Source organism: Orcinus orca, chromosome 2 (genome assembly GCF_937001465.1).
Source record: "Orcinus orca chromosome 2, mOrcOrc1.1, whole genome shotgun sequence".
NCBI lineage: Eukaryota > Metazoa > Chordata > Mammalia > Artiodactyla > Delphinidae > Orcinus > Orcinus orca.
This window is the reverse complement of record NC_064560.1, coordinates 118,017,376-118,044,025: the sequence shown is the minus strand read 5'-3', so window position 1 is coordinate 118,044,025 and position 26,650 is coordinate 118,017,376. Positions and strand designations below refer to the sequence as shown.

Here is a 26,650-nt window from a genome sequence, read left to right as displayed (position 1 = left end):
CCCTTAAGCTGTCCAGAGGGCAGGGACCATATCTCGAACACTTTATACTCCATTATAATAGTGTGTATTAAATGCAATAATACTTACTGTTATGAATGAATGAATCTTGTTAACATTTCGTATATCTGCATGGAAGAGTACTCGCTCCTTGGGGGAGTGTGGGCAATGGATGAGAGTGATGTGAGGGCAATGACTCTTAAATTAAACTAAGGGTCAACTCGATGCAGAATTAACAGGGAAGACCTGAGGCAGAAGATGACGCCTGTGAGTACTCTCAGCTGAGCAATCTCAATCTTGGCCTTCTGCTAAGAGTTTAACATTTACTCTGAACTGAATGCCTCTGCCATGAAACAGGGAATCATGAAGCAGAAGGAACTTTAGGAAATAACATTGAGAAAAACAGCTGTCGGGCATGAAGTCTTTTAATACAGTCCCCAGTATAGTTTAATAACGTGTGCCGAGTGGGTATTCAAAATATAGTCATAAGGGCTTCCCTGGTGGCGCAGTGGTTGAGAGTCCGCCTGCCGATGCAGGGGACACGGGTTCGTGCCCTGTTCTGGGAAGATCCCACATGCCGCGGAGCGGCTGGGCCCGTGAGCCATGGCCGCTGAGCCTGCGCATCCGGAGCCTGTGCTCGGCAACGGGAGAGGCCACAACAGTGAGAGGCCCGCATACTGCAAAAAAAAAAAACCAAAAAAAGTCATAATAAGGAGAGATGATAATGATCATCAGTACTTTGGAGGGTGCAGTGGAAGAATTGGTCCTTAATGCCTTCTGTACTGTTTTTAGCTCTGTCTCTAACTTGTTTCATCTCTTAGGGCCATCTGTGCCTCTAGTTTCCCCATCTGCAAAAGAGAGATCATATCATTTCCTGCAGAAGTCTGTGGACTGTGCTTTAATATCCTCCAGTAAATCGTATATAAATACAAAGCAGGCAAAGAGAAGCCAAGTGCTACCAAGAGAATAAACTTTAAGGCAGAGAGTATTATAAATTAAAATCAGTTAAGACCTTCTAAGTATTCTAATGATTTGAAGTAGTTAATGCAAAGGTAGTTGTTACATTCACTTTAGATTTTTTCTAAGTAAATGGGAACGTTGATTATAAATAAATTCCAGGATAGTTTAATCTATTAAACTCTCTATTTTGTACATATTTATCTATAATATGATGAGGGTTTTAAATTAATTTCTGAAGCAAACTAGCATTATTTAAATTAAACTTACTCTTAAAAAGGAGCAATAGGGACTTCCCTGGTGGTGCAGTGGTTAAGACTCCGTGCTCCCCATGCAGGGGGCCCAGGTTCAATCCCTGGTCAGGGAACTAGATCCCACGTGCATGCTGCAACTAAGAGTTCACATGCCACAACTAAGGAGCCAGCCTGCCACAACTAAGACCAGGCGCAACCAAATAAGTAAATAAAAATATTTTTTAAAAAGGAGCAGTAATTCTTAAAAGTGCTTTAATAAATACACCCCCCAAAAAAAGAAATATTTCTTCTTGTTTATTGAGACTATATAGGGAAAAAGTAAAATTCAGAACATCCTACAATTGCCTAGTTCATAAAGCCAAACTGAAGGAATTATCTGTAAATTGACACCCTTTGAGCATATCAGCAAAGAGCCGTTGGTCACTCTCACCCTGAAAGCCTAAATTGCCTTATTTTCTCAATTCCCTTTACTGATCCACGTGGTTTCTTGTTTTTTCTTTTGTTCAGTCAGGTGGTGCATTGCAAAATTCAGAAGCTTAATAGACTTTTGTAGGTCTCATTTTTTAAAGTCAATATGTATCTTTATCTATACACATGGATTATTCTTAAATATAGCAAAAAAGTCTCCTCTAATCATGATCTCCCCTGGAGCTGGGATGGGGTCGACACTATGAGGAAGAAGGAAGGAAGGTGGATGTTTAGGAGGTGAGTAACGGCATCTGCTCCAGCTTATGAGGTGTACATGTGGATCACTCTTGTATGTTCAGAATTGTCTTCACAGAGACAGAATGTATTTGCTTTTCTTTCTCAAAATCAACTTCCAGTAAACCACTGAAAGACTCAAACAAAATTTTAGGTACATTTTCCTTTTCAATGTGATTTCTATTTTCTTAGTTTTTCTAGATCTGCAGTCATTATTTCATCTATATTTAAAACTGGCCAGAGTTCTAGTATTATCTTTCAAGAGTTGGGTTTGTATCATTTGCCTTTTAAATAATAATGGATTTAATTAAATGCTTCTCTCAGAGAAACAACCCAGAGACAGAAGGCCAGCGTTTAATTCTGTGTGGACCTTCGGGTAGTAGTATATAAAATCTGTTTACACTAAATTTCCTCCATGAAAATTACAAAGAAGGAAATGCAAAAGGGAATGAGAATTTTGGCCGAGGGAAGCCAAAATAAACTAGAAAAGATTTTTATAAGCATGTATTCGTATGTAGAATAATGGACTATAGAAACAAAGAATTTCAGAGTTGAAAAGAAACTTAAAGTCTCATTTTCCCTTCAAGGTTGAAATACAAATTGATTGCTTCAGTCTCAAAAAAGTGTGGGACAATACATAATTTTCTTTATTGTTTTACTGTAGCTTGATTTTCATCGTGAGATCCTGGGATAATAGATATAATCGCACATTCCAGGTTTCCTTCCCTCTCACGTGACACCATGGGCTCTGTGGAGTGTGAAACGACATCTGTCCCCTGTGTCATTGCCTACATGGTCATCCCTTGCCCCATTTGGTCTTGTGATCCATCCTTCCCGGCCACCTGCTCCTTTGGGCTTGAAGCTCTCTCTTTCTTTCAAGACACTTATGTAGATATCTGAGTGAGGCCCTGGCTCCTGGACTACTACCAAACTCTCCACAGGGATCCACGCCCTGGGGAGCAGGGCACACACTGGTTCCCTTTGCAATTGCCCAAATCTTTCTTTGTTTTGCTGTTTGTTTGCTTTCTTGGGGCTTTGCCTAGGAGGCAGCATTAGGCCCCTTATCCAGAAGGTACAGATGTCTACATTATCACTTACCCCTGACTTCTCTACTATCCTCACGTCCAGGGAAGCTTTTTCCACTGAGGGGGGATGGTTCCCCTTCCTCAAACCATCTCAAACCTTTGGCTAACCCAGTGTTTCTCAGTGCGTGGCTAACCCAAGATTTCTCAACATTGGCATTATTGGTATTTTGGACCAGATATGTCTTTGTTGTGTGGGCTGTCCTGTGCATTATAGGGCGTTTAGCAGCATCCCTGGCCTTGACTCACTAGGTGCCAGTTGCATCCCCCAATTCTTGAAAATCATTACCAAATATCCAGTGGGCTCATGCCAAGAGTCCCCTCTGTTCTCCTAAAACCTAGGCTTTGATACACAAAAACTGGAAAGAGACTCACAGTCTATTTGCTTTCCTTTGAGGCAGTGAACGCCTTCCCCGCACCTTCCCAGAGGCAATACATGTGAATGTATCAAGCAAGGAAAAGGAGGGAAGAGAAATTAGATGTATCAGGTAATATGGTTAATATCTCAAAAGCGTTATCCCATCTGTGCTGTACTTTCTCACCTGTTGCCTTAAAAGGTACACCACATGTCATTCTAGCACCTCCTTTGTGTGTGTATTACCTTTTGTATATGGACTGCAGTGAATACGCATATAAAAAGAAACTTAAGAGGGGGCAGAAACGATTTAACCACTAAATTCTGATCAATACAGCTGACAAAAGGATTATTGTTCATGCCCAACACATACGCCTAGAGCTGTGCTTCTCCGTATTGAACTTCCCTTCCAGATTTAGAACTTACACTCCCTCTAGTGAATTACAGAGAGGCTTAGGTGATGAAGAGAGAAGTAGATCAAAGACCTTGCATTTGATGCCTTTAACCCTTGTATGAGTCATTCCAAGGAGATTGATGAGAACCAGCAATAACTCTCCTGACAGCAAATCTTACCCCAGCTCGTCCTCAATAGAGATTTAGCCACGTCTCCAGATGCCATATCTCTTATTTACTCATTCATTTATCATTCACTCATCTAAGTTTGGAAATAAGGGCTCCTAAGTCCCCAGGACATAAACAGCCATCAGAGGTTCACAGAAAACAATGCTGGAGATTACAGTCTGAGGTCTATGAAGGTCTCCAGGCCTTTATTCTGCCTATTAACTAACTTATCTCCTTGGCACAAATGGGGATAAACACTGGTTGAACCTGAGGCTAACAGGCAAGATATTTTAGCTTCTAAAACCTCATATAATGGAGAATCTTAGATCATTTCAATTTATTTTAAAAGCCTTGCACTCACACAAAAAGGCTTTTGATGCTACCCTGGGCATTAGTATTGATTTCAATTCCTGTTTTATTCACATACTCTCAGGTCATTAACCATGATTCATTTTTCTTTTGACTACAGAACTCTAATATAGCAGCAATTGGTTGTGATATAAACCTGCTAAATGTTTACAACTATTTGGGGAAGTTAATCACTTTGCTATAAACTTATTTACATCGTATATTGCTACATTGGTAGACTACAATATGAAAGCACTAATCCTTCCCCTCCACAGAAATTCAGCCTAAAATAAGCTCTTTTTCCCTGAGCATCTCAGATCTGGTATGCGGCAGCCGCTGTGAGCCACCCAACCCCGTCAGGGCTGCCAAGAGCACAGCAACGCCCAGAGCTGGCCTGGAGCTGCAGCTTTTCTCTCCAGCCCAATCAGACTTGTGCTTGAACTCCAATATTAGCTTCTCACACCACGTGACTGCCTTATAGTTCCTTTTCAACGGCTGAGTCCACTTTGGGTTTGTCTATCTGCCCTTAGTTACCTACATATTCTGCTGTACTCTGCATCAGTATATTATGCTCATTCTTTTTTTTTTAACATCTTTATTGGAGTATAATTGCTTTACAATGTTGTGTTAGTTTCTGCTGTATAACAAAGTGAATCAGCTCTACGTATACATATATCCCCATAACCCCTTCCTCTTGCGTCTCCCTCCCACCCTCCCTATCCCACCCCTCTAGGTGGTCACAAAGCACCGAGCTGATCTCCCTGTGCTATGCGGCTGCTTCCCACTATACGCTCTTTCTTATTCAGGATCTGGCTTATAGATTTACAGCAAAGTCAAACATTCTTTCAACATCCCTTTTTTTTTTGAACCTGAGAATTGTTTGGTGAAGAACGATTCCAGCTTACACAGTTATTTTTTTCTTCAGGGATTCAAACAGTACTTTGGCACTGTGTACTGCCTCAAAGTATCATCATTATGAATACTAATAATTGTTGGGGTAACTGGTAAAAACATCAATTTAATATTGTTTTCTGAATAACATTGCAAAAATGCCTCCACGACTTTTTTTTTTAATGTAGCATGTAAGCACTAATATGGATATAGTTTTACTGTTTGCCACACTTTGTGTTAAACAGACCATGCCATTTAATCCTCACAACTGCCCCATGAGGTATACTATTGTCTCACTTGGATTCCCCTGAAAACAGAGCTCGAGACAAAGGCTTTGTGCAGTTGGTTTTGGGGAGGTGATCCTTGAGGGCATGAATGAGGGTAGAGAAAGCCAGACAGGGAAGGAGGAAGAAGAGTCAATAAAAGGATGCAGTATTTGGACAACGTGGTGGGCAACAGGGACTCAATTTGCTGGACTTCCTGAGAAGTGGAAAGATGCCTCCCACAACTGTCCAGCAGAAGGACAGGGGCATTTATCCACTGGTTCCCATGTCCCACTGATCCAGGGTTAACCCCCAGAGCGAGGGAGCTCTCCCAGGGCAGACAGCAGAGAAACTAGGCCTTGATGGCTCTCAGGGAAGTGAGTAGATGCAGCCAACAATGGCCCACTGCAGACATGGCTAAAATCAGAGGTGAAACATGTGAGTCAGGGCAACAGAAGCCTCTGACAGTTATTACCTCCCCATTTTATAGAGAGGAAACCAAGATACATGGAGATTACCTCACATGCTCAAGGTCACAAGGTGGGTCAGTGGTAGAGTCAGGACTCAAACATGGGCCATCTGACCTCAAGGCCATGGCCCCAACCATAAGGGGTAATGACGGCTGCACTACACTCTTCCCTGTGTAGCTCCACCTACAGGTTTGAGCAGACCATCCACCGATTCCATTTGGAACCCAGGTTTGGGACATTTATTCAAACATTGCAGTTTCTTCTTTGGGAATTCATTTTCCAAGTTGCCACAACATAAGAAAATGCTATTAGAATGCTGCATCTGCATGTTGGGAGGAAAATAAACACCTTTCTTTTGAGATCACACGGGAGGAGAGAGGTTCAGATAGTATACCACTTGAGAGGGGGGAAAAAAGAAAACAAACAAACAAAAAAATCACTCAGACAACCGTTTTTGAGTTCCGAAACTGCTTTTCAATTTTTTATTAAAACATAATTCTTCAAAGAGTATAGAAATACACCTGGCCATGACCTGTTAGAAGTCAACCAACTGCTTCAAACATACATAAGTAACATCTATCAAATTCCGGCTCACCAGAATTTATTAAGTTGTACATATATGTTATCAGAATGACACCAACGTGGCTACATTTGACCGATTCTTCTAAAGTGGACACAAGTTTCTGACAGGTTATGTTTCCCCTTGATGAACGCTGTAACAACTGTGACGGCTTGAAAGATACGCTTGAAGGGCCACAACGGGAAGCATGAGGGCAAGGAGCTCCAGAGCGCACACAGGGGCCCCGGGAGAGGGGGTGGTGGGCCCCCATTTCCGCTGTGAGCACACAATGCTTCAAAGAAACGAACACAAAGAGGAAGGCACTCCCTCCTCTGGACAAGGGTCTTTGGGTTCACATTCGGGAATCACAAGACAGCACACCCAGGAAAGGACAGGAAAAGGAAACTCCCTACACATAGTCTGACCTTCCTACGAGGGACAAGGGCCTGTGTGGTTCAAGGAGAAGATCCGTGAGGACCCCTTCCGTTGGGATGTGTTCTTTGCCGCTGAGGATGCCCCCTCCCCTGAGGCTTGCTCAAGGCACTGGATTGGCTCCCTTCCATACTATGAACAAGAACAAAACGCCCTCCAGAGAAGAGCAGACCTGGCACTTGATTTGCTCTCCTTAAGAGTGAAGTTTCCTTTGTGGTTTGAATTCAACCTGGTGAAGCCCACCCCAACGTAGACTCGAATTGCTGTGAGAGCCCCCAGGCGGCTGATCAATTGAGGACACTGTCCTCCCTCTTCTGTCCTGTCTGGCTCCTGCTACAACTTCACTGGGAAGGAGTAAGGGGAGAGCTCACCTGGGCTAGGTATTGCCTTGGCATTGTACAGTGATGAATTCCTTCTCCATGTTCTGTTCCTCCTTCGTGCCCAAAATGAAGGGAGAACCACAGTCGTACAAACAGACTGAAAATGAGACTGGCGATGCATGGGGTCTGCAGTCCTCCTTGGAAGGGAACCAACTTTTCCCACTCTTTTGGGCAGACTCACTTTTCCTAATCAAGTATTTTTAGCTTGACGTTTCCAGAGGACCCCGTTTACCCTAACTTTGCCTTTTTAAATGACCTTTAATTCCAGAAGTTGGCACAAACCTTTTTCAATACACTTTACCCCTGCTGATTGCTGCATAAAATCTTTCACATGAGACCATGTGGGAAGAGAAAACTCTACAGAGTGTGGATATTTCTCAGTCTTTCTTCTCCACTTCTAAGCTTCTCTCTCATTTGTTGAAAAAAACACAGCTTAAGGGGGAAAGACATGATTAAAGCTTGCAGTGTTTTCCAATCAACACTGCGGACTTCTCTTTCTGAGGCCTTAGTGATGCCCGGAGATGGTCAGGATAATCAAGGACAGAATATCTTCCTAATCCCTGGGCACATCTATTGCCATGTCTGTCAGATGGGGCTGCAATATTCATTCATCCCTCACCTACATCCCAGCAAAGGAGATGAAGGGCATCGGGAGAAACTGTGAGTCATGTGATCAGACTGTCCAGAAAAAAGGTATCAAATGCCAAGGTTCTATCTTCCCTAAAGATACAGATCAATATAAACCATTTTGAATATTTGTCATTTTAAAATCGATCAAATAGGCGTTTTCTTGTGGCCGCACGGCTCCATAATTATCTTGGGCTTCTCTTAGAGTGCCCCTGCTTCCTTTGAACTCACAGACATTCTTCTCTCCGTGTATTCTTTGCAGGGCCCGGAACTGAGATATCCCCAGAAAATGCACACAGAGAACCCACCCAAGACTTGTTTCCCGCTACCCAGCTTTCGTCTCCACAGAGAGAAATGTGGACTTTACTGAGGATCACTGAGATAAATATATATATATGTATAAATATATATATACGCCCTCAATAAAGAGGACATCCGATTTTATATAGATTTCCCTCTCATTCAAAAGCATCTGGCCCATAGAGGAGGAATCAACCCATACTGGGTTGCAAGGAGATCAGACAAATCACAGGCCCAGTGAAGGGAGGGCAGGAATGTGGAAGGTCTGTTGCTTCCAGGGATTTACAAGACTTGCTAGGAATCCACCTTTGGGAAGATGCTCACTTTATTGTTTCTGCTCATCTTCCGTTCCACCCTGCCTACCTTGGGCATCTTTGTCTGGATCAGCTCTTCCGGGGTGTTGCCCAAGGGGGGAAGCAGCCTCTTCTTGCTATTTCGGGTCTCCGAGAGCCACTGTGGAGGCAACTCAAATGGCCCAAAGCCGAATTGCAGGGAGTACCTGTCAGGGAATGTCTCAGGTTCCACAGGGACTGCTGGTGCCACCTGGGATATAGAGTCCACGGTGCCCGGGGGTGGTGCAGGGGTAGCAAACCGCGGCCCCTGCTCTGCCTCCAGGCAGGTGGGAAGTAGCTCCCTGGCCTGGAGGTCAGCTGAGCCGGCATACTTGGCTTCACTCTCTTCCTCGTCATCTGTGGGCTTAAAGATCTGCTGCTGCCCAATGTGGAACATCTCCAGGAGCTGGCTGCCCGAGCGCATGCTGGGCTCCAGGCTGGCATCGGCCACCCCGCTCCCTGTGCCCACCACATTCCGGCGACTGTAGCGGTGGTGCAGTTGTACCAAGGTCCCTACCAAGCACTTGCGGATAGATTTGTTCACAGTAAGAAAGAGCACAGGGTTCGCCAGCAGAGAGACTTTGGGCAGCCAAATGGCCGTGAGCAACAAGAAGACAGAAGTGTTGGGAACATTGAGCACAGTCTGGTAGACGACCAGTGTGGCATAGGGCACGCTGCATAAGATGAAGACCATCACCATGGACAGCAGGGTGGCGTGCAGCTCGGCCTCCCGCTGGGAGGCATAGGGGATAGAGATGGTGTTCTGCGGGGTCCGCAGCGCTGCTATGATGACCTTCTTCTTCTGGCTGGCACTCAGGGCCCGGCGGATCAGTATCAAGAAGAGGAATACCACGGCCACAGGCACGATGACCGTGGTGATGTTGTAGACCAGAACGTACACCAGGTGGCCCAACGAGTTGCTCCAGACTTCCGTGCAGGTGGACATGGCATAGATGTCAGCCACGTTGGTCACCGCAAACACAGGGACGCTGGCCACCACGGCATGGGCCCAGATGTATATCACTAGTTCTCGGGACTTTGCATCAGATATTTTTCTCTCCAGAGGATAGAGGACTGAGTAGTACCTGCCAAACGCACAAGCAAAATTCGTTTCACAGAAGATACGCTTTAATTAGGGGAATCTATATTACTAAAAGTAGGAGAGAGGAAAAAAAGGGTCCATTTCTTCTATTCTGCCTAAGACAGAGGAAACCACTGGGGGAATTAGGAAGCTAGACCTTAAGTTTTGAGGATTCTGCTGTACAATTCACAGTTAGCTTTATAATTATTGCCACCAGGACTAAATCCAAAAGAGTGCCCTCAATATAAAGGATATCTCCCTCTGCTGGAAAGACACCTCTTTTTCAATTTAAGGGTAAAGGGTAGTTTGTAAAAAAATTTTTTACCTGGGCTAGAGGAGCTTGAGGGCAATTTTCAAAGCCACTAAGAGAAAGGAAATGTGTCTGCACACAAATCCAAAGGAGACTCGTGCCACAGTGGATATGCACGGATATCACTAGCATTTACAGCCACCTGGGGCAGAAGAAGCCAGTGTGAGGGAGGGACTCTGACAAAATCCTTCCACAAGATCAATTTGACTGAAAAAAATCATGCCTGCTCCATCGCCATTGTTCCCATGATAATCGCTCAGTATCCCTAAGAGCAATTAATAGACTTAAAATGCCTGCATGATTAGATTTTTGTTAAAATCAGGGAAGACTTTTTTCCTTCAAGCTTGACTTGATTATTCTATAACCACCTAATCAGAATTCCAAAAGCACCTTGTTTCAATATCACCTATGACTGGGGGAAACGGAGTAATGTGTTAGACTCTAGAACCACATCTGTCACGAAAGGGCAGCCAGCAGCCCTCAGAGATATGGCGAGTTTCTTCACCTTAGCTCGGCCCACGTCTGTGCAGTCAGCTAATGCTGGAGTCGACCTTCCAACCCTATTAACATGCATTCCCTCATGGGGCCAGCTGAGCAGGCGTGCCTTCTGTCACAAGGATTTCTGAGCACTGCCTATCTGCTAGGTATTGTGCCAGGCACTAGAGTGCAAAGATGGAAGGATGCACGGGAATGTTTCTTAACTAAATGGGGAAAGGCGGCATGTAAACAAACAATTATAACCGAGCAGATGATGGCTCTACTGGAGGGACGCACAAAGGAGGTGGGGAAAGGGAGCACCTGGGAAAATGTCAAGAGCAAGCAGCCCTGTGGTGGAGTCTGGCAGGGGACAAGCTGTGGGAGTGACGATGCAAACACAACACAACCACGGATGACCAGAGATGGATGGAGTGCAGTAAAATGTGTTCTAGATCACTTTCTGGGAAGGGAAAAAAAAAAGAGAAAGAAATGTATAAGTTATGCACGCTCTCAGTTGTTTTTCTCTGAACACGGAGAAGCTTTTCTAACCACCGCTCAGTAAATCCAGTGTGGTGGCCCCACGCCCACGCATGAATACACGTCCACTGTCTCTGATTCCCATTTGCTAAGTGACAGGTGACAAACCCAGGCTTCCCGTCATTTTTGATTCCATTCTAGGTTGGGAAATAGACCGCAGCACAAGCACACAGGCTCATATACATCATTCTGTTAGTATGTGCGTCTCTAGAGGATGATGCAGGAAGTGTAGGTGGGCTCCCAATTCACTTGCTGACTTGGTGCCACGAAACAAATATCTGGGCAAGAAGTGAGAGAAAGAACTGTTTTCCCTTTGTCTTCGTGCACAACAGACCTATACTTTCCAGTAATCTGCATCTCTGAATAATGAAATAGGAATTTACCAAACTTGCTTTTCTACTAAAAGAACTTGCTTATCTTTTTTAAAAAATTAGGAATTTTGGATTAATACAATATATAAAATAGATAAACAGCAAGGACCTACTGTGTAGCACAGGGAACTATATTCAATATCTTATAATAATCTATAATGGAAAAGAATCTAAAAAAAATATACACACACACACACACACACACATATATATATAACTGAATCACTTTGCTGTATACCTGAAACATTGTAAATCAACTATACTTCAATTAAAAAAAATAAGAATAAAAGACACACTGAAAAAAATGATGGCAAAAATACAGTAGATTTTCTGCTGGAAAGAAAATAAGGATTTCTTATTATTTGCATATTTTCTTGCCTAAAACCAAAGGCTCAAAATAACCCACAGGGATTATTGCATTGCTTCCAGGTAGTATAGCAACCTGTCCAGAATAATGTGTTCCCACTCTTGTTGAATCCTATTCTTAAAAAACCTTCAGGATTCATAGCAGCATTATTTATAATAGCCAAAAAGTGGAAACAACCCAAATGTCCATCAACTAGTAAATGGATAAACAAAATGCGGTATATGCATACAATGGGAATATTATTCGGCAATAAAAAGGAATGAAGTAAGTTAAGAGAGTAGATCATGAGTTCTCATTACAAGGAAAATAAACATTTTTTGGTATCTATATGAGATGATGGATGTTAACTAAATTTACAGTGAATCATTTCACAATATGTGTAAGAGAAGTCATTATGCCATATACCTTAAACTTGTACAGTGCTGTATGTCAACTATAACTCAATAAAGCTGGAAAGAGAAAAAAAGAAGCACTGATACCTGCTATAACATGGATGAACCTTGAAAACATTATGCTGAGTAAAAGAAGCCAGGCACAAAAGAACACATATTGTATGATTCCACTTATATGAAATGTCCCCCCATACAGAGACAGAAAGTAGATTAGTGGTGGCCTCGGCCTGGGGGTGGGAATGGGGAATAACTGTAAATGAACACAAGGTTTCTTTTTAGGGTGACAGAAATATTCTAAAGTTCAATTGTGGTCATGGCTGCACAACTGTACATATACTAAAATTCATTGACTTGTACATTTTAAATGAATTTTATGATATGTAAATTATATCTCAATAAAACTATTAAAAAAAAAAAACCTTCAGGAAAGAAAAGCCCACCATGTGGACTGCAGACATAAGACCTCACCAAGCAGGTAATAAGGGGCCTCCAGAAAGACACACCTGCCGTGAACACAGAATGGATCAACACAAAAAGCATTAGGAGGGGCTTCCCTGGTGGCGCAGTGGTTGAGAGTCCACCTGCCGATGCAGGGGACACGGGTTCGTGCCCCAGTCCGGGAGGATCCCGCACACCGTGGAGCGGCTGGGCCCCTGAGCCATGGCCGCTGGGCCTGCGCGTCCGGAGCCTGTGCTCCGCAACGGGAAGGATGGGAAGAGAAAACAAACACCATCACAATATAAAACCTTGGAAGTAAATGCTCCAAAGGAATTCTGGTGCTATCTGGCCAGGGCCAACAGGACTGTCTAATCATTTGTTAAATAGCCACTGAATTGTTCTCTTGTTCTTCCAGAAATGTTTTCATCCTGCATCAAAAGGCCCTAATTGCAGAGTTAGCAATCTGATGAGCAATCTACTGCAAATTGCAATGCAAATACCACTAATTCCAACCAAGCTGAAACTATATCATGATCCAGCTCTGCCCCAGCATCGTCATGATGTAACCTCCCCAATGCTGTCTTCTGTGAGGCATCTGTTTCAGCAATCGATTCTCTTTCTGTTGACAACAAGCAGACAAAAAAGCAGTATTTGGAACACTGACTATTCACTATTTGCTTCGTGATGCTAATTTTTCAATACACTTAGGAAAAAAAAAAAAAAGTTGCACCCCTGGCTACCTGATCTTACCTGTCCAAGGCAATGGCAGGGAAGCTGAGGATAGTCACAGAGCAGAAGACTTTGTGCAAAAACTTAACGACCTTGCAGAAGAGCATGGTATAGATCCACCAGCAACAGTGAGGACTGGTACTGAGGATGATGTCGAAGGGCACGCAGACCAGGCTGGCACAAATCCCCGAGCAGGCCAGGTTTTTAATGAACCTGTTGGTGACAGATTTGAACACGGTTGTGCGGCAAGTCGACCATAACACCATGAAGTTTCCTGGCCAGATAGGCAAAAATAAAAACAAACAAAAAAAATGTTTAAATAAAAAGAAAGAAGACAAAAAAGAAAGAAAGAAAATACAGGTTAAAAAAAAGATTGAAAAACCATAGTTAAGAGATCATCTCAAAGAACTTTAAAGGCATAGGATATTGTCAATTTATGTGAAATTATTAAATCACTTTCATAAGTATCAAAAAGTCTAGAAGAAATTTTTAGCCATGAGTTTTATTTAATTTTAGGCATAATCGTATTATGATGATGATTCTGTCTCACCTGAGTATAAACAGTCAGCTAGGGATTACTTAACCTCAGCCAGTCTACTCTAACCAAGTTTGCAAATGACCTCGCCTTACCAAACTCTGTAACAGAAACAGGACGAAAGCCACACATGTGGCTTAAAATTTCCTAGTAGTGATATTTTTAAAAAGTAAAAAGAAGCAGGTGAAATTTTAATAGCGTATATTATTGAACCCAATCTATACCAAACATTATCATTTCAAAGTCATCATTACTTTAAAAAGTATTAAAGTAATATATGCATTCTTATTTTTGTGCTACATCTTTGAAATGTGGCGTGCGTTTTTTTTGTTGTTGTTGTTATTTATTTATTTATTTTTGGCTACGTTGGGTCTTCATTGCTGCGCTCGGGCTTTCTCCAGTTGCAGTGAGTGGGGGCTACTCTTCGTTGTGGTGCACGGGCTTCTCATTGCAGTGGCTTCTCTTGTTGCGGACCACAGGCTCTAGAGTGCAGGCTCAGTAGTTGTGGCGCACGGGCTTAGTTGCTCCGCGGTATGTGGGATCTTCCTGGACCAGGGATCGAACCCATGTGCCCTGCATTGGCAGGCAGATTCTCAACCACTGCACCACCAGGGAAGCCCCTGGTGTGCGCTTTTTAAATTGAAATATAATTAATATATAACAGTGTATTCTTTTTAGGTGTGCATGGTGTATGTTTTATTTTACACTTACAACACATTTTCAGTTCACATTCGTCACATTTCAAGGGCTCCATAGCCACATGAAGCTGGCGGTCACTGCACAGGCCTGCACTGTTCTAGACCTTTAGTGTCAATAACACACTTGCCTGTCCGTCTCTGAGCATCTTCCTCCTGTGGCTTCCACAGGCCTACAGCCTCCTGGTGTTCCTCCCACCTCTCCCAGGCCCTGGCTGCCCCAAGTCTTCTTCACCAGGCCCTTTTCCATCCTCTCTCTCCAGCTTCTCCCTAGGTTAAATCACCCATTCAGGTGGTTCTCCACTGAAATGCTGGTGACTCTCACATTCATGGCCCAGACTAGGCCTCTCCTCTCAACTCCGGACTCCTGTCCCACTGAACATCTGATTCTCCACCCCTCCTCGGTCTGTTCTGCCCACCCATTGTCCTCCAGAGCCTACACAATCCACGGCCAACCTGCCTAATCTCACGCCACGCTGCCCCTGGCTTGCAGGGCACTGGCTACGCTGCCCTTTTTTTCTGTTCTTGAAACACAACGAGGCTGATCCGGTCTCCACGCCTGTGCACAAATTTTTTATACTGCCTAGCATGGTCCTCGTGTGTCTGATTCCTTTTAATCCAGGTCTTCGTATAATTGCTGCCTCCTCAAAGAGGCCTCCGCAAACCATATTTTTATTTTAAATACTCACTGCTCCTCCCTCCAGCATACTCTCTTATAATATCCTCTTGTGGCCTTCTCAGCTCTTATCATAATTATTAATTTGTTTACTCATTTTCCCTTCAGTTCATGAGGATAAAAAAACACGTCAATCTTGTTCACTATTATAACTCCACTGCCTAGTTCAGTATCTGGCACAGAACAAGCATTCAGTAACTATTTAGATGAATGAATTTGAAAGAGGACAAACAGTAATCAAAAGTCCCTGCAGCAAGATAACCCGTTTCGTAGTAGGAATGTCATGAGAGGCTATTCTGAGTCAGTAGTTCCCAAACCTCACTATGCATCAGAAGTACTATACCAGACATCCTGAATCATAGTTATAGGTATAGAACTGGGAACCTGCATTTGTAACAAGCACTTCAGATAGAGTTGGCTCCCAGACTGAAGTTACAGAAATGCCACATCTAGACAGAGACTGTAGCCTTTCATCCCCAGAGTCTCACAGGGCCCAAGTCGTCAGGTATGCTGGGCAGCCTACGTTACCAGGGGAGATTTTACCTGGTGAAAGATCCAGGTCCACATGGCCAGTCAGTCATGACCCAAGGACACTGCTCTCTCCTGGGCACAGGCACAGAGAATGCCCTCTAATGACTGAGGCAACAGCTCAGCCTCATGCAGAAGGACAGCATGGTGCCAGGGGAGGGGAGCACAGGGCTCAGGGCTGCAGCCGAAGCCACCACCAGGAGCTGCCTTGCTGCCTCAGATGCTGACATAACTTATTGTCAAGAGTCTCTTTTCAGACACAGTAGTCTACAGCTACTTCTTATCTGCCAGAAAAAAAAATGGGCACTGCATTTAGGTTAAGTAGGCCAGCTGCTTCCAGGAAATTCTCTACCAAACTTTCCTTACATAAATATGCTGACTCAGTGAGATGAAATTCACAGTGTGACTATATACACACGTTTGTTCAATAGAAAAGCTGTTTATACTAATGTTACCACCTCAGGCCCCCTCAAGCTTTCCTGTCACCAAGGTTACAGACAGCAATAATGATATATTTGAAGCTCCATCTATATGGGGATTTTTTTTTCCTGGCCTTTCCCACTGAAATACAGATTAGGATCTGGCTGAAGCATCTTTCCTCACTTAAGTTTTACAGATAGGACTGAAAATCTGGTAACCATCTAATAATGAAATTGCCCACTTAAAGAAATCTGCCATAGGGCTTCCCTGGTGGTGCAGTGGTTAAGAATCTGCCTGCCAATGCAAGGGACACGGGTTCAAGCCCTGGCCCGGGAAGATCCCACATGCCGTGGAGCAGCTAAGCCCGTGCACCACAACTACTGAGCCTGCACTCTAGAGCCCACAAGCCACAACTACTGAGCCCACGTGCCACAACTACTGAAGCCTGAGCACCTAGAGCCCGTGCTCCGCAACAAGAGAAGCCACGACGATGAGAAGCCCGCGCACCGCAAAAAAGAGTAGCCCCCGTTCACCACAACTAGAGAAAGCCCGCACACAGCAACGAAGACCCAACACAGCCATACATAAATAAATAAATAAATAATTTTTTTAAAAAAAAAGAAACCTGCCGTGAGGAGAGTGTCATAGTATCTTCAGTTGTTAATATCGGGGCTGTCTCCAGTCCACTAGGGGACTTCCTATAAAGACCATCCTTCTGCTTTATAAAACAAGACCCACAGGATTTTCTATTTCTCTATCACTGTTAATCTTTGTCGCTTGGTAGGTTACACGGAATAAAACATTTTGTATAACAAACAGGAAAATTCATTGCAAAGGAGAGGACAGGCTGTGTGCCAAGGTCTCTCATGCATACAGCAGATTTCTTTGAAACTAATCTCCATCATTACCCTCATACTCTAACACTCTTATCTTTCTCTCTCCCTCCCAATTATGTCAGGCACACTTTTTTATTGTTTTTTTCTTAAATCATACATTTTATTAGTATGTCCACGCTTGCGAATGAGGAAACTTGTTTTCAATGAGTTATTACTGAAAAACCCGAGATGGCTATAATCACATTGTATCTCCACTTACTTATAAAACTCTACGAGGCATCTGAAGCCTAATCCCTTTTCCTAAGAACCTGAAGCTAAAGAAGCCTCTACGTTCTTTCCCTTCTTTAAACCACCTCTCTCTGTCTTCACTTAAAAACTGACTCATTTGGCTCTAAGAACCCAAATTAGAAAAAAGTATCAGGAGAGGAGCACCCACACTCAAGATCTGATTGGCCACACATTAAAAAGAAAAGTGTGTGTGTGTACACATGTGTGTGTGTGTATACACACAACAAAACAAAATAATTACAGACTTGATCATTTAATCTCATGAGCACTTTAGATTCTTCTTAGCTTTACAAGGTACATCAAGGATAACTCAGCATATATTTTAAATAACACAGTATTCAACCTTGAGATACTTTTTAGTTTAGACATCATGGTCTAAATCACCCAACCCCCTTTAGAAATGATTCAAGCTCTGTACCCATTCTTCCTCCCTACATATTCCCATGATATTTTCTAATGCTGGATTCCATGACAACATTCAGTGCCAGGGCTGTGGGCACAGCAACACAATTAGTACACACTCACAGCACACACAACCAAAAGGGGAAGAAGAAGTAGAGCATGATGGCGCTGGTAATACAAACCTACTCTCCCTGGGACTGCTATTACTCTATCATTACTCCTTATCTAAAATACAAATCAAGGTTTCTCTTTACACAGTATAATCTGATATCAGACAATGCATAAAAGGACAAAAAAGAAAGTAAAAATTACCCACCCAGTGATAACTAACTGTAAACTTTAAGTATTTATCCTTCCAAACTTCTTTTTATATATACGGACTTTTTGATTATGCCAGTGGGACCAACTACTCACACTGCTTTTTTAGATCTTTTTCCGTAACAACCACCTTTCTATACAATAAATAAAAATAGATCTATATCACCATTTTAACAGCTTCATAAAAGCAATAGTGCTTCTCTGGTTATACCCTAATGTATTTTGTCTATTGCACATTGATGATTTTTTTTTAAAGCTGTTTTCAATACATCTCTATTATACAATGTTGAGATCAACATCCTTATATATTTAAGTTCAGAGGAAGTGAACTGATTATTTACTGAAGATAAATTTCTAGAAGCAGAAGTTCCGGGTCAAAGAGCTTACACTTTTTTTATATATATTGCAAAATGACCCTCCACAAAAGTCATATGAGAGAGGTGGTTTCCCCATATGCTAAAAGTTCTGCTGTCTCACTAAAATATTTGGAATTTTGCATACTTCCTCAATCCTACGATTCATATTTTCCTTATTTCCAGAAAATTTTCATCCATTGCCTCTGAATCTTGCCCTATCCTTTCTCCTTATTATCTTCTTCTGGAATTCTTATTAGATTTACGTTAGACCTCATTCTAGTCTCTTAACCTCTCATTCATATTTTCCATTTTCCATCAATTTACTGTCTTCTGCAAACTGAATGCTATTTCTCATGTCTTCCTTCCATTTTATCAATTCTCAATTCATCTGGAAGTAATCAAACCATCATTGCTTCTTTCTTTCTTTTAGCTTCTTGGGTAGTAAACTTTTTGAAATTTGTATTTGGGTCCACTTCAAACTGCTTACTCTTTATTCCTAGTGTCTAGTTATTTTACTATGGCTCTTTTCCTTCTTTAATCTGTAATCACGTTTGTTTTTTTTGGCTGTGTTGGCTCTTTGTTGCTGCGCGCGGCTTTCTCTAGTTGGTGGTGAGCGGGGGCTACTCTTCGTTGCGGTGCGCGGGCTTCTCACTGTGGTGGCTTCTCTTGCTGCGGAGCGCGGGCTCTAGGGTGCCCGGGCTTCAGTAGCTGTGGCTCATGGGCTCTAGAGCGCAGGCTCAGTAGTTGTGGCACACGGGCTTAGCTGCTCCACGGCATGTGGGATCTTCCTGGACCAGGGTTAGAACTGGTGTCCCCTGCATTGGCAGGCGGATTCTTAACCACTGTGCCACCAGGGAAGCCCCTGTAATCATGTTTTTTAAATGCTTGTACTTTCTTTTAGATTATTCTATTGTTTCTAGTTCTAGATGTGTTAATTTTGCCATTTGTTGGTTCTCCTGGTCCTCCTTTTATGGTTTTCCTCACATGGTTTTTAATGTTCAGTTATGAGCTCATAGTACATGGGGGTTGTTCTTCTGTGGCAGGCTACAGACCCTGGTTGTGGAAATGTTTCAAGTGGCTAGCCAAGCACATATTAGTACTTTGTTGCACTTTCATGTGCAAATCAAAGATAATGCAGTTGAAAGACCATTCTGAGAAAGGTTTAGTGTGTGGGGAAATTTTTACCCTAGGGAGACGCAGGACATTTTAATGACTAAGAGCACAGACCCTGAAGCCTTACTCCCAGATTCAAGTCCCAGCTCCACCACTTACTAGCTGTGTGATCATGGGTGAATTAACTTCTCTGTGCCTCAGTTTCACCATCTGTAAAGTGGACATAATAACAATGCCTATGTCCCAGGGGCATTGTGAGGATTTAATGAGCCCATACAAGTAATATAAGCACAGCACTTAGAACAGCTTTTTGTGCCTAATACATGCTACATAAGTAGATATGTCACTGTTATTATTAGTTGCAAAAGTTTCCAAGGAAAGGTCTGACAGAGAGAGAAACAGTGAGAGGCTGGGCCAGAGGAAACGAAACCTGGAGCTGTATATAGAGAAGATAGAAGAGGACAGGTCCCTAGAAGGACGTGGAAGCAATCAGGAAGAAGAGACAAGGTAGGACTGACTGGCCTGCAGGTTCCACATGGAACACTGGGGTCTGACAAGGAAGAAACTCCTAGGTTTACCCTGTGGAGGTCCCTTGGGTGGTGCTGGCAAACTCACAGCAGACTGTCCCATGGGGTCATGATGGGTGCCTGGGACTATCGTGTTTGAGTAGTTGTGACAACTTCAGAGCTCCGTCCTCAGGCCTGTGGCACACACACAACTTGTCTCTCTCCCTCTCACTGTTGTCTGGATTCAGTGACTTCACTAAAGCCTTGTCTCCCTGGCAGGGGGGGCAGGGGCCGTTGCAAGATCTGCTCCCTCCTAGAATGTCCAGCCTCCATTTGAATTGCACGTGACAGGTCTCAGACCAAGGACATCTCTTCTCCAGATGGAGTCCTGCTCCTAGAATCCATCAAGCCTATCATAAGACATTCCAAACACCTTACAGGAATCTTGCAGCAGCACACAAACATGATACATCTTAATAAAGCCCCAGAGTGAATTAAAAACCCAAAGGGTCAAAAAAAATCAAAAAAGGAATCAATGATCTTGACATCGTTTCATTAAGAAAAATGAAAAATCTCAAAGTGATGATGACTTCCTAATGTTTTCAATTCAATAATCTAAACAGCTTGAAACCATCAAGAGATTATTTGTATCATTATGGGAAAAGTTTTAAAAATGCTATCTGGCCAACGATAATGGTACAAGTAATAAAACAATGATTATAACTATACTTTATCATTTGCTTTAAAAACTTTTTAAAACATTAATAATTACCCACCATCTTCCCAATAGGCAGCCACTAAGCACTCTTGTGCATTTAGACACACAGGTTGAGCAATTAAGAATTTTAATCAGAATTTAAATTTTGAAAAAGTCTATTCAAAATTATTTGAAAAAAAAAAAAACTTCAATTGGCCCTTGAACAAAGCATGGGTTGATCTGCATATAACTTATAGTCAGCCCTCCACAGTTCCTCCACATCCATGGATTCAACCAACCATGGAATGTGTAGTACTATAGTAAATATTTACTATTGAAAAATATCTGCATATAAGTGGACCCACACAGTTCAAACCCATGTTGTTCAAGGGTCAGCTGTATTCAGTTTCTTACCACCTTTCTAGAAAGTAAAGGTGTCCCTGAATATCTGAGGGCATTTCTCCATTTTATTTAGGTATGGTTCAGAGGTAGTTTCATTATGACACTGATTTTTGCAAAGAGTTAGTTTTAAGAGAATGCCAGGGCTTCTCTGGTGGCGCAGTGGTTAAGAATCTGCCTGCCAATGCAGGGGACATGGGTTTGAGCCCTGGTCCAGGAAGATCCTACATGCTGTGCAGCAGCTAAGCCTGTGCACCACAGCTACTGAGCTCTAGAGCCCGCAAGCCACAACTACTGAGCCCACATGCCACAACTACTGAAGCCCACATGCTGCATCTACTGAAGCCTGCGTGCCTAGAGCCTGTGCTCTGCAACAAGAGAAGCCACTGCAATGAGAAGTCCGTGCACCACAACGAAGAGTAGCCCCCGCTCGCCGCAACTAGAGAAAGCCCGCACGCAGCAACGAAGACCCAGGGCAGCCAAAAATAAATAAATAAAATAAATAAATTTATTAAAAAAAAGAATGCCAGGGGCAAAAAATGCGAGATTGACTAATTAAACCCATTTTGAAGAAGAGCAGAGGTACAACAGTAACTTAATATTACCAAAGCATTCAGTAGTTCCCTACTGCCACTAGGAAAAAAACAAATGCAAACTTCTCAACATCATATAATACCCTTTAAGATACGACCCCTGGCTGCTCCCAAGCTTACTACCCAAAGTTACAGCATTATGATAGAATGAAATAACCCTGGAAATCTAAAGGGCAAATCCACATTTTTCTCTGAACCCTTAAACCTGCTGCCTAAGCAAAACCCTCAAAGGAAACTCCCTTTCATTAGCAAGAGTGCGAGAGAGAGAGAGAGAGAGAAAGAGAAAGCAAAGGTAAGACAAGATAGGAATAAAGAACTCCTCAGTATATAGAAGGCAAATGGTACCTGACAAGTTCAAAAAAAAAAAGACACTGTTAAGCTCTGTGAACCTGGGGACACAAATATTCAAACTGAGTTACAAAGTTCACACTTTCAAAGGAAAGCTTAAATAGTTCTAAAAATGATTCTATTTTATCCTGATTTTTAAAAAATCTTTCTCCCGTTAATCTATGTGGGTAAATTTCCCAGCTACCCAGAGAGTCAGCACTGGCAAGGTGATAAGTAGCTTTTTGCCACTGGTATTATTATGAATTATGGCCGCAGCAAGAATGGGGAGGAAAACAAGCTTGTAGCCAGAGCACTGTGCCTGGTGGTTTTCAATACAATTTGCTCTTCCTCTGAGTCTAAAAGTTTGAGCCTTTCCCTCACTAATGAAGTGTCAATTTGCTGTAACTTGTGATTAAACTATCTAATATCTGCCCAACTCTTTTTAAACTGATCATTATTAGCGTGAGAAAACTGTTACTTTAGTTACAATTAATCTGATTCCAGAGGTTGTGCTGAAATGACACAGAAGGTTCCAATTAAGCAGGAATTGGATTAGCAGGAAGAAGCTATGGAGTAAGTTTATTAAAATTCATGGTGAATTTCAAATAATTGCTTTGAATGAAAAGCATCTTATGAAATACATATCCCCAATCTAACCTTGGATGGTTTCCCCTTAGAATACGTGTTCCCAATGAATAATTCAGATAAAATATTAACAGGATTCAGTTTTGTAAAACATAAGAATATAGAAAGAGACTCCAACAATAGCCTCTTCCACTCAACTCCTGTGAGGTCGCACAAAGAATTTTAGGTGAGTCTGCAACAAATGTGCATATGTTTTAGCAACAATGGTATCCCCAAAGGTAAGGCAGACCATATAACTCAATCAAGACAAAGAGATCCCAGTGACCACAGCCACTGGGGTTCTCTCATGGAAGTCGCAACGCCCCTGAAACTAGCTCAATCTCTCACATCTCTCAACACTCAGCAAGATACACACAGATCTAAAAGGTAAGAAGAAAGACTCACAAAATCTTAAGTTGATAACTGTCCCTTTCTTTTTCTTTTTCTTTCTTTCTTTTTTTTTTTTTTTTTTGTGGTACGCGGGCCTCTCACTGCTGTGGCCTCTCCCGTTGCGGAGCCCAGACTCCGGACGCGCAGGCTCAGTGGACATGGCTCACGGGCCTACCTGCTCCGCGGCATGTGGGATCTTTCCGGACCGGGGCGCGAACCTGTGTCCCCTGCATCGGCAGGCGGACTCTCAACCACTGCGCCACCAGGGAAGCCCCTGTCCCTTTCTTTGACTACTGAAATTTTTTCCACATAAACTAACCAGAAAATTTTCATAACTTCACAGGATTCCTTGCTCTCTGATCTCTCACATTAAATAGGTTAACCTCCCTGAAAGGTATATTATTCCCTGAAAAAAAAATATGGCAAGAGTCTCAGTATCATTGGCCCCATCTAACTGTGACAGCTTCGAACCTTTAATAACCACAAGCTCCATTTCCCCCTCAGTAGGTGTATAGAGAAAGCTTCCAGGGAAAAGGAGGAAGAGAGAGAGTTATCAAACTCTCTCTCTCATTACACAAGCTCCCCCTGGATCTGCATGCTAACAAGATATTCCTGATTAAGTGGAGGTGAAGTAGTTCACTGCCTTAAATGTCTAGGCCACAGGCCATCCTACTAAGAGGTTCTTGTCTATATTAAATTGCTTATGTAGTCTTTGAAGGCAGGGTCTGTATCTTCTGCAGCATTCATATAGCATTAGCCTAGAGGGGTTATTTCTCCCATAAAATACTGTGAGATTATGAAGCCTGAGAAGAACCTTATCTGGAAATTCTGTTGACCCTCATGAGCACGAACCACGGTTTTGTATCTAGGAGTTGCTTCATAAATACCCAGATAAATGAATGAATAAAAGCTTGAAGTTCAATATGACTCTATCAGAATTATCAGAATGTTTTTTCTGTGTACTCAGTTTTTCAGGTACATCTATTGATGCCAACTGCCTCTGATCAACAAGCTGAATGTTTACTATCTCCCGATCGCCAGCACACAGTGTCAGAGCAGCTTGAGAGTGATGTATTCAACGATATATCACACTATACTATAATTAGTCTAGTGAACGTGCACAGAATACACATGCATTCTATTCTCCTACGCCCTCAGTTCCAGTTAACTACAATTATGCAGTCTGAAAGGGAAAATTATGTTGGAACTATTTCCAAAGAACACAAGGGTAAGATAATTAGAGGGCTAAGAAAGGAAAGTGAGCCCAGTCCTGCTTCAGTCCACGGGGACCCAGCGTGGCTGATGTGAGGTGGAGGAATAAGATTTTGGAAATGAGCATCCCTTATTCCTTACGATCTGGCACAATCTGACAATGACATTAATTCAGAGTTGAAAGCTCCATTGCTTTTTTTTTTTTTAGCTGAGTTTGGAAGGAGAAGGGGAGAGGCTGGAGGGTGAGGGGCAAGAAATGGCAATTCTAAACCTTCTCCTAGCAGATTTCGGGCCACTCCCTCACTAGTGGGGAGGTTCCATCTGCTCTAGAATAGACTTTCCCATGTCTCCTTCACCACTTTCTCCAATTCCTGCAAGGAAAGAGGAGGCCAGCAGCAGAGGGGTGTTTGTAGAGTGAGGAGCTGGGATCAGGAGAGCCAGAGCAGCAGATGGAGCTGGAGGAAGCCAGACCCAGGCCAGGGCCAGAGACACATGGTCAAGGCAGGGAAGGCTCTGGAAGGAAGTGATGGATCTGAAAGTCAGAGGTCGGTGGGGAGTAGAACACAAGAGACATTGAAAAGATGAGTTACAGCACACAGCCCATCAAGGCCCACCAACAACATAAGAAAATGAAATAAATGCTCAGATAAAATACTAGGAGCCAAGAGCTCTGTAAGAAGCGGGGATTGGCACATGGGTAACATGGAAGGAGCTTGATAAGTGAGACAGCCTCAGTCTAGACTCTGAACTTGGATATGACTCTTTGTGAGGCAAGAGCTGAACCAATAAGATGTATTTAGGGGCCTTGCAGGTGTAACACGATCTTGGAAATACCTGTAATGAAGGGCACGTGGATGGGCAGCAATAACACCTTTCAGAAAGCAGATTCTTAACATTTCTCTTTCTCTCTTTTCCCCTTTTTCTCCTTCAAGTAGTAGCAGAGGATGGAGAGAGAAGAGAAGATGACAAAAATTGAGAGCAAAATAATAGGGAGAATAATTGCAATTCCATTTATCTCCACGCCAAGACCTAGCTTGTACGTGCATTTCCCAGTGACTATTTAAGGCAACCAAGGCCTTCTGTGCCTGAATATTCATTAGTCACATTGCTGAAAACTGGACAAAAGGTTTCTTTTCTTTGTATCACGTTCCAAGAATCCAGGATTCATGATTATGGTAACCACAGTGATACAGATAAACAGAGAAGGAGAATTCTCCTTTAGCATTTCATGAATAAGCAGCTTCCAATTCCTGTATTTTTCCTCTAATATTTGCTGATTTGAATAACACTGAGTCATTTACCATGTAATTTTCCTGCTGGTTCAAAATAAAATCAGCATGAAATACTATTAGCTTGTGTAAAGCACTAAGATCAATGAAGAGATGTGACCTCTTAATTCCCCATTATGAAACAAAAGGCCAGGGGAAGCTTTTTTTTTTTTTTTTTTTGCGGTACGCGGGCCTCTCACTGTTGTGGCCTCTCCCGTTGCGGAGCACAGGCTCCGGACGCACAGGCTCAGCGGCCATGGCCCACGGGCCCAGCTGCCCCGCGGCACATGGGATCCTCCCGGACCGGGGCACGAACCCGTGTCCCATGCATCGGCAGGTGGACTCCCAACCACTGCGCCACCAGGGAAGCCCCAGGGGAAGCATTTTTTATCTTGTGAGATACTGATTTTCCTCTTTGTGTGTTTGTAAATTACTGGCTTTCAGAGTGTAGTCAATGTCACTGATTCAATGTGAATGAAGTAAATAAGATAAAATATAAAATCTGTTCACTTTCATTAAGCTCCAGTTTCCATTAGTCTTGCCTCTGACATTATTCTTATAAAGGTTTAAGCATGCAAACACCATGGGCGAAGGCAGAACATTGGCTAATAAATATTAGCCAACAAATTTTAATATTACCCCAAGGAAATAAAAGTGAGCATATATACAATGGTCAAGGAAACAGTGACCAGCTACAACATTTTAAATTGTCATTTTTCCAATTAGAAACTCTATAATGCTTTAATAGGAATAAGAAAGTAATCTACAACATTTAATTGACTTTATATACTCACATGAATGGAAGGAACCTGGAAGAGTCATCTATACCTCCTTGTTTCCACATAAGACTATGTAAATCTTGTGCAGAGGAAAGATATTTTTGCTAACTGTTAAGACTTCTGGGAAAAACAATACCTTCAGGCCCCCCTATGGTAATCAGCTTCCAAGATGGCCAGTGATCCCTGCCTCCTGGTATTCCTGTCCCCATGTAGGCTTCTCCCACAACTGAATAGGTAAACAATGGGATGTAGCAAAACGACAGTGAGACTTCCAAGGTCATAAAAGACATTGCCATAAAAGACATTGTCTTAATCTCTTGAATCACGTGCCTTGGGAAAAGCCAGAAGATTCTGGCTACTCATTACAACCTCTGCGTCTCCTTCCTCTACCTCTCAGCTTTTTCACAATGAAAATAGCTTTAGTTTATTTCTTTTTTTTTCAGATTTCTTTCTTTTTTTTTTTATTTTACTTTATT

At 42.6% G+C, this 26,650-nt stretch overlaps 1 protein-coding gene across 4 annotated transcripts in view; it reads right to left on the bottom strand.

Annotated features, from left to right (window-relative positions):
- Positions 1-6,331: 6,331 nt before the first annotated feature.
- GPR176 (G protein-coupled receptor 176) overlaps positions 6,332-26,650 on the bottom strand; it is an 88,090-nt gene continuing 67,771 nt past the window's right edge. For 2 of the 4 annotated variants that reach the window (XM_004274010.3, XM_049706921.1), the window contains exons 2-3: positions 13,234-13,486; positions 6,332-9,595 (exon numbers count right to left, since the gene is read on the bottom strand). In XM_004274010.3, the coding sequence (XP_004274058.1) occupies positions 8,473-9,595; positions 13,234-13,486 (1,376 nt within the window). In that variant the 3' untranslated portion in view covers positions 6,332-8,472. Of the gene's footprint in view, positions 9,596-13,233; positions 13,487-24,961; positions 26,641-26,650 lie in introns of those variants that run through there. The other 2 variants (XM_049706923.1, XM_049706922.1) reach the window with 2 other exon arrangements.